This window comes from Myotis lucifugus, unplaced genomic scaffold, assembly GCF_000147115.1.
Source record: "Myotis lucifugus unplaced genomic scaffold, Myoluc2.0 scaffold_60, whole genome shotgun sequence".
Classification (NCBI taxonomy): domain Eukaryota; kingdom Metazoa; phylum Chordata; class Mammalia; order Chiroptera; family Vespertilionidae; genus Myotis; species Myotis lucifugus.
The window spans coordinates 3,282,157-3,290,789 of record NW_005871108.1 but is presented as its reverse complement, the minus strand read 5'-3'; the positions used below and the strand labels follow the sequence as shown (position 1 = coordinate 3,290,789).

The 8,633-nt window shown below is 52.9% G+C and overlaps 1 protein-coding gene across 1 annotated transcript in view; it reads right to left on the bottom strand.

The window, feature by feature from the left end:
* Positions 1 to 8,633, bottom strand: part of BPIFB4 (BPI fold containing family B member 4) — a 21,093-nt gene that overhangs the window by 9,218 nt on the left and 3,242 nt on the right. Inside the window, exons 4-9 of the mRNA XM_006089568.3 lie at positions 7,257 to 7,320; positions 6,746 to 6,806; positions 5,586 to 5,677; positions 3,767 to 3,970; positions 1,870 to 1,923; positions 1,122 to 1,292 (exon numbers count right to left, since the gene is read on the bottom strand). Of these exons, the coding sequence (XP_006089630.1) occupies positions 1,122 to 1,292; positions 1,870 to 1,923; positions 3,767 to 3,970; positions 5,586 to 5,677; positions 6,746 to 6,806; positions 7,257 to 7,320 (646 nt within the window). The remainder of the gene's footprint in view (positions 1 to 1,121; positions 1,293 to 1,869; positions 1,924 to 3,766; positions 3,971 to 5,585; positions 5,678 to 6,745; positions 6,807 to 7,256; positions 7,321 to 8,633) is intronic.

Below are 8,633 nucleotides of genomic sequence, written 5' to 3'. Positions count from 1 at the left end.
TCCCTGGGGGGGGGGGGGGGGGGGGGGGGGGCACGCCATACAACACATTCCTTTGGCAAATATTTACTAAGCACCTATTATGTGCTGGACCTTATCTATGCTAAGCTCTGGGATCCAGCAGTGAAGTAGACAATTCGCATTTTTGTCCAGCAGTAAACTAGCAAACAAGTGCAGGTTCATACAATGTCAGATTAAGGATACAAACAAAGTAAAGCAGGGGAGAGAGAGAGTGAAACGTGAGGGAGGGAAGAGAGAGAGAGAGATAGATAGAGATAGAGATAGAGATAGAGATAGAGATAGAGATAGAGATAGAGATAGAGATAGAGATAGAATGAAAATGGTGAGAATATTTTGGACAGGTGGACAGAGAAAGAGCTCTCTGAGGAGGGGAGATGTGAGCAGAGACCTAAAGGAAATGAGGGTGTGCGCCATACAGATATCTGGAGGAAGACCATTCCAGGCAGCGAGAACAGCATGTGCAAAGGCCCTGGAGTGGGACTGTGTTGGAGGGAAGATTGAGGAGCTGAAAGGTGAACAGGGCATGTTGTGGGCCATTGTGAGGGAATTGGTTTGTTTCAGGATTAATAGAAAGCCTCTTGAGAGAGGAGCAGCATGATTTTAAGGGGATTCCTGTCTATGAAATAACTGTGGACATTGCATTTGTATCTATCCCCTCTTATGTACCAGGGACAAGAGAACCAGAACCATCTGTGTAGTTCCCCCTTTCTCCAATATCTGATAGGAAGCATAGCACATAGAGGTACACAGTAACTATTGTTGAAGGCATGACCAGGGCCTACTCTGCCAGGCACGGTGGTATACAACCCGTGAGAATAATAACAACCAACACTTTGGGAGCCCGTAGGAAATATCAGGTGCTGCTCCGAGCATCTTAATAATGCCCTGCTGCCTTAGCCACGTGGCAGAAGGAAAAGTCAAGAACAGAGAGAGGGAGTGACTTGCCTGAGCTCACACAGCTAGAAGCGCTAAAGACGGACTTGGCTCAGGTCGTCTGGCCCCATAGCCAAGCCTGTAGTCACTGTGGTGGGGACTGTGAAGATCTGGAGGAGTCTGTGGACCCCTTGAGAGCACGTGCCTCCCTCCCACCCCCAGACACTCACCACATCGATGACGCAGATAGTGGTCTCGACGTCATTGGGTTGGGACACCATGATCTCCGAGGTGGCAAACACCTTGACCAGCGCTTTGTCCTGCTGCAGCGTCACTGAAGGCGGGTTGGGCACCTGGATCCTGATGGTGAGCGGGCGGGACTCGGGGTACTGCTGGAACACCTGCGGGGAGAGCCCGGGCCGGACTGAGCAGGCCCCCGCGGAGCGGGAGGTCTCACACTGGCTGCTTCGGGTCCAACAACATCACTTGAGTCTGACAAACCGCTCGTAAGGGCTCCAGCCGGCTGCTGGATTTGAGCGAGGGCTGCCCTTATGACAATTGAGGTGATGATGCCAGCAAAGACTTGCCCGATGCCTGATAATGCTCAGACCTGGTACTGCCTGCGATGGAGCCACCGGAGCATTCACAATGCCATCAGATTGCCACATCCATAGGGTACTTTTTCATCATGTTACAGATGAGAAAACTGAGGGGAACACCAAGCAAGTTGTCCAAGGCCAGCAGGAAAGTGGGGACTCCAGCCCAGGTCTGTGTCTCTCAGAGCTTAGGCCCTTCCTCCCTTTAGATGCCCCAACTGGGATGAGAAAGGCCACAATTTGAGGTGTCTCACAAGAAAGTCCAGGAGGTGGGGGGGGGGGCGGGGGCGCAGAGCACCCCCACCCTTGTGCTGAGTGTCTTCCCTTCAGCTCCTGGGGGAGGGGGAGGCTGCAGATAAGGAGACGCTCCTGCCTTACATACCTTGGGAATCAGGGCTCCCAGCGTGGCCGTGGTGAGTGGAGGAAGTTCTTCAAACTGCAGGACAAGAAGAAGAGTCATGCGAGTCCCTGAGGCTATGGGGACAGACAGGAGTTGCTGACATAGTGATTAACTTCCTCATGCTCTCAGCAGCCAGTGGGGGAATCTTCTCCCCCTTAAAGACCCCTTGGGAGGCCCTACCTGTCTAACTGGCAGCCACCATGTAGACCACGGTAGCTGTTCTGTGGTTGAATGGACAAGACTGGCCACTTAAGCTTACCATAGGCATGCCTTAGCAGTGGTTCTCAACCTTCCTAATGCCGTGACCCTTTAATACAGTTCCTCGTGTTGTGGTGACCCCCAATTTCATTGTTACCAATTGAACATAATTAAAGCATAGTGATTAATCACAAAAACAATATGTAATTATATATGTGTTTTTCCGATGGTCTTAGGCGACCCTTGTGAAAGGGTCGTTTGACCCCCAAAGGGGTCGTGACCCACAGATTGAGAACCGCTGCCTTAGAGGGAAGGAGACAACTCTTTGTCCTCTAAAAATGCAATTCTTTATTAAAACAAAGTGGGCATCAGTGAGCCCACATGCATAACCAGTGTCAACTAAACGCATGATTCTGCAATATCCCTGAACCACTGCACTGTTGTTTATTTAATATCTTCTTTTCTCCTTTTTATTTATTTATTTATTTATGTATTTATTTATTTTATTGATTTCAGAGAGAAAGGGGGAGGGAGAGAGAGATAGAAAAATCAATGATGAGAGAGAATCAGCGATTGGCTGCCTGCTACATGCCCCCTACCATGGGGGCATGTAGCAGGCATGCCCGGATCGAGCCTGCAATCCGGGCATGCGCCCTGGACCAGAATAGAACCTGGGACCCTTCAGTCCGCAGGCCGACGCTCTATCCACTGAACCAAACCAGCTAGGGCTTAATATCTTCTTTAAATCGACTAACTTTTTAACACCTCAAGTACTACAGAGTGGGAAGCCAGTATCCCTTGACACAGATGGCAACTGTAAAACCAAAGGCAATAAAAACAGAACAACACCCTACTCCCTGCGTGGGTATTGTGGTCTGTGGAGGGCTGTGGGTGTGTGTCCTGTTCCCCCCGAGTTAAAAAGAGGACACTTAGGGGTGCAAGAGAGGGTTAACTACATCCTGGCACGACGGGAGGCTTTCCTCTGAATGAGTGACATGATTGGTACGGTGGTTTTTAGAGAACATCCTGTCCTTATGAGATATATACTGCAGCTTATGGCGTGAAATGTCACATCTCTAAAAACTCAAATTGTTCAACAACAGGTGATGGGTAGATAGGTGGCAGATGGACGGATAGCTACAAAACGAATATGACAAAATATTAACTATGGAATCTAGGTGAAGGATATTTGGGCACTAGTTGTGCTATTTTGCAACTTTGCTGAAGGCTTGAAATTTTTTCAGAAGGAAAGGTTTGGAGAGAAAATGAGTCCAGAGCATACCCAAGAGTGTTTTATTCTTATATATCTTTTAGTTACTTAGTGTGAGTGCTTACCAGGTGAAAGGATTCTAAACATTTACATGGAAGTACATATAAATGTATGCATAGTATGCTTTTTACGAAGGATTGGAATAAAATTAAATAACATGGCATAGTGAGAAACTTTCTCACCATATGGTTTGATGTTGTTTAATGCCATGTCTCTGAATCACCTAGAATCTTCCTAGGCACCGTGCTTTGGTAAACACGGACATAACTGATACACGTCCATGAACTGGAGATGAGTCAAAGGGTGGACTGTCTATAGTTCTCACTTTACAGCAATTTCCCCAAGGCCGTGGGGACCACAGGATCAATTTGCTGCCCAGCCTGCCCCACTCCCAATGGGGCCACCACTCACCATGCCATTGGTGATGTCAATATTCAGTGCCCCGTCCTTCTGCAGGAGAGTCAGCACTGAGCCCAGGAAGTTGGCAGAAATGGCCAGTTGGGAGTTGGTGTTGTCGCCCATGGGGGGCAATTCTGGCATCGTTGGCCTGGGAGCCGTGGCTGGACGCCCCAGTGGATAGTCGATGAGCCCTCCTCCAAGCTCCCCAACCACAGTCTGGAGAAACAGAAGGGGTCAGGGGGAGGGGTGCAGGGAGGAAAGTTGAGGAAGGAGGCTGAAGGCTAGGTGAGGCCCTGACTCTGCCTCCAGGCAGCCTTCCTTGATTAAACCCACTGGGTCTGAGTGACTCTTTCATTTATGGCCTGAGATCTTCTTCAATGTGTGATGGTAGAGGGTCTCTGCAGTTCCCACTTTATGACCATTTATCATTATAGCCATGGTATATTGCCATTTGTTTTAAATACATGTATGACACAGATCCTCTCCCCACCTCAGTCCTGCCATATGAGTTGGCATGTTTATGCACCCGCACAATACACATTGGTGTATCTACTCTCTAAAGACTAGGCTCTTGTCCATGGCCTACAAGACACTGTGTAGTCTTCCCCGGGGGCCTCTCCACCTCATCTCGAGCCACTCTACCCCTCAGCCCCGCCTCTACAGAGCAGCCACTAGGGCCTTGTCAGTCCCTGCCACCACCTCAGCACCCCCACCATGGTGCCTCCCACACACTGTTCCCTCCCCCTCACGCTCCTCTTGTATGTTCCATTCATCCAGCAGGTCTCAGCTCAAGTGTCACCTCCTTCAGGAAGCCCTCCATGACCTCCGTGGGTATGTCAGATCCCTGCTGTAGGCTCTAATAGCCTGGGACCCTCCTTCACAGTGCTCACGAGCTATTCCTGTACATTTGTTTGAGTGATTCTTGGATGGCCTGTCCCCTCCAATAGACTGCAAGCTCCATCAGGACAGAAATCATGCCCTGTGCACCACTGCACCTCCAGCCCCAGCCCAGCGCCTGGCACACAGCAAGCGACCAACAAGGAGCTCTTGAATGGCTAGAGTTTATGCATATACCGGGTGTGCATCTATCCGTGCGCACAGGGGTGCTGTGTACATGAGAGCAGGGGTGTGCACCTGCGCCCTGTGTCTGATGGGGCACGTGGGGAAGCACCTGTGTTCGTGCGGCCCACGGGAAGTCTGACTGTGTGTGCGCCCCGGGCACGGTTAGCGACCAGATTCAGTGGTGCGCTGGAGCACACCAGCTCACAAGAGCCGAGTCCACGCCTCTCTTCCAAACGCTGTGTTCAGTGAGTCAGGCGGGCAGCTTGAAATTGGCCGTGGTGGGAGCATTTATACCACGGATAGCAGCAAACCTTACAAATCAGGCTTTTTCTTCCTAACCCTGAGAGCTGGCTGTTAACGCCAACCAGCACACTGCTGGCCAGGTCCATTTCTCCAGGAGACCCGGGCCCAAGCAGTAGCGCGAGTAGTTAGAAGCCAGATTGCTTGGGTTCAGATGCCAGGTTTACATCTGTTAGCAGTGACCTTGGACAGGGGCTTGACCTTTCTGTGCCTCGGTTTCCTCAGTAAGAGTGCCTTCCTCCAATGGCTGCTAGAGGTCAGATTGGCAATGCGCTTAGTTCACAGTAAGCACTTAAGAAGTGCTGGCCGGGACTGCGTTTTTAACACGGCTCCTAGAAGGGCCGACCTAATCGTAAAAGGGTCTCGTTCAGACGCTGCTTCCCAGGCACTCAGCCCGGGGGACCCTCCTCCCCTCCCCTGCCTGTAGGGAGAGGGCCACCCCCCCTCGCCCCGAAGTCCAGGCACTCACGTTGAGGTCCACCTCCAGGAATTCGCCGGTCACAAGCGGGAGGCTGGAGAAGGTGTACTGGACGCTTCCCAATATCCCCAGAGGAATCACAGCTGCGGGCAAAGGTGGGGGTCACAGGGAGGTACCCTCACCCTCCCAGACGCCTTCCCTTCTTGTGTCCCAAGGCAGCAAGGCTCCAGCTCCAGGCACCACGGAAAGAGCAAGAGTTCTGGATTCAAATCCCAACTCTGCCTCTTCTTTGCTGTGTCACCTCAGGCAAGACACTGCGCCTCTCTGAGCTACAGTTTCCTCTTCTGTAGCATAGGTTTAATCACTCCTAGACTGTATTGTGGGGGGCGGCGGGGGGGCGGGCAGTGAGATCCTGGGTATGGATACGCTTTGTAAGTTGCCAAGTCCTGTGCGCTGGGCAAGAAGCGTTAGGGTTTCCGCCATGTTGTGCTTCATGGGATCTGGCCGTTCCCTGCCTGCTTGTGACGAATAGCTTCACCCTCTGGGCTCTTTGTCCCTTGTTTCTGGCCACAAATGGAGTGAGCTTTGCCTGTCTGGGAAAGCCAGCCTCAGACGGCCTGGAATCCCAGAGACATGGGCCCACACCAGAGGGGGCTGCCCTGTGTGGCTGCAGAGCTTTGCACTGCACGGCGCAGTGCCACCTTTCTGCTGTGGTCCACACGGACGTGCACCCTATGGGGCCGGCTGGCCCTCAGGAACGTTCACTCAGAAATCCTGGGTCGGGGTGGTGTGGGAGCCTGGTGCTGAGAACCTGGACAGTGTCCCTGTGTCTCCTGCCACTCCCTCTCCAGTCCCTCTGTGGGTTGAAGCCAACCCCCTCACTGTAGAGAAGAGGAAACAGGAAGAGTCCACACACCTGCCAGGCCAGAGCCAGGGCTCCAACCCAGCCTCCTGGCTCCTAGTCCAGAGCCCAGCCCCCTGGGCCCGGGGCGGAGCCTCCTCCCTCTGGGACTGTGGAGGAATGTTTGGGGACAAGAGGGAAGTCCAGGTAGACTCTCCCTCGAGGCATCAGTCACACAGCACTCTAAGGACCTGTGCCCCACCTCCCTGAGTCCTCCTCCCAGGCACTGCTGCCCCAGGCCTGCTGGGGCTGGGCCCGGGTCAGGCACTAGTGGATGTGGGGCCGACTGAAACAAAGCAGAAGAACTTACAGTTCACGAGACCCAGCTGGTCGTTCACCAGACCCAGCACGACGTCCACAATGGGGCAGAGCTGTGGGGGAGAGAATGCATGACGTTCTGGGGGCCGTGCAGGGGGCGGCGGAGGGCGTGCACGGATGACAGCTACAACGGAGCTGATGTTTACTGACCTGCTCTGTGCTCGGCACTGTCCTCCCCACAGCCCCACAGGGAAGGCTCTCTCATAATCCCCATTTTACAGACAGGAAAACTGAGACCCAGAGAGGTGATATGATTTGTCACACAGCTTGGAAGTGCCCGAGCTGGGACTCAAACTCAGAACTGTGTGATCCTCAAGCTCCACCTCCTTATCCCTTCGCCAATCTGTCCCTCCGTGATCCTCAGGGTCGACCCAAGAACATGCCTCAACCCCCTGGTGCCCTCTGGGCCAGCTGCATGTCCGCAGCGATGGAGGCGGAACCGTGGCCCCTCGGTCTAGGGAATGTCAGTGCTTCCTGCTCCCCGTCCCGGGATAGGTTCTTACCAAGTCCGGGAGGACATTGGCCAGGACTCGGTTCACTAAGTTGTCCACAAGGTTGGGGAGAAGCCTGAGGAGAGAGGAGCAGGATGAGGAGGGGCTCACCCAGCTGTGCACACTCGGGGTCCTAGCCAGGCTCTGTCTGAAGAGAACCTGTCAGTGCTGGAAGCTGCTCTGAAAGCTGGAAGGGCAGTGGGCCTTCACCCTCGACCAGTGGTCGGCAAACTCATTAGTCAACAGAGCCAAATACCAACAGTACTTCTTCAAAATAGACTCGCCCAGGCCGAAAACGGACTTCTGCGCATGGGCCACAAAGCTTCAATCGCACTGTACGTGCGTGCCCGCACGTGGTATTTTGTGGAAGAGCCACACTCAAGGGGCCAAAGAGCCGCATGTGGCTCACGAGCCGCGGTTTGCCGACCACGGCCCTAGACCTAGCTGGACGGGCTAGTCAGGCAAATGGGGGACTTTTAACTCATTCATTCACTCATCCACCCATTCACTCATTCATTTACTCATTCAACAAACAAATGTTTCTTGAGCTCTCCAGTGGGCCGGGCCCAGGCGGGGATGTTCCTGATTTTTAACTGCAGGTGTTGTTCCCTCCTGCTCAGCCGGCCGGCCCTCTTCTAACGGGCTGCTTGTTGCAGCTTCGCATAATCTTCCCGAAGGATACAGAGACATCTCCAAATTGAGGAAATGGAAAAAAGGAAAGCAAAACAGTGTTTACAGCACGTGCCCATTTGCGTTGAAAGGAGGGTGGGGAGTAAGAATCTATATTTGTGTTTGCTTTGTTTGCACAAAGGAACTGGAAGGGGAGCTTGGTGAGACGGGGGCAGATGGGAGGCAGGCTTCTCACTCTGTGCCTTCTGTCTTTTTGAACCATGTGTTACCAACTGTATTTCCCAGTGAAAATGTGAATTTAAAAATCTGTGAGGTTTCTGTGTGCTGCCCTCCCCGCCTCCCCTCACGGAATGCCAGGGGCCAATCTTCTCTTTCCTACCCGCCCTGGAGCAGAAACAAAGACTCAGAGAAGCTCACATGAGTCAGAAATTCTTGGGTTCGAGTTGTACAATGAGTATTTCTGCTCCCAGAGCTTAGATAAGATGAGAGCTGGGGGGATTGGGCCAAGAGATTGATAACACAGAATGGGGGAGGGGGCAGGGCCAGAGGCCTCAAAGAGAAAAGCAGAAGAGGGCTCCCCGGTGATGAGGGCCAGGGAGTGAAAGAAGGGGCCTCAGTTCTGAAGCTGCCCTGATGTGCTCTCATCCACGCCCATCCCCCGGGGGGAGTGTGCTGGCCACACACAGACACTTGAAACCTCTCTGGTCAGAGGGTGGGGACTTGGCTGCCTTGTGGGGAGGGTGTAATGGAAAAAAATTC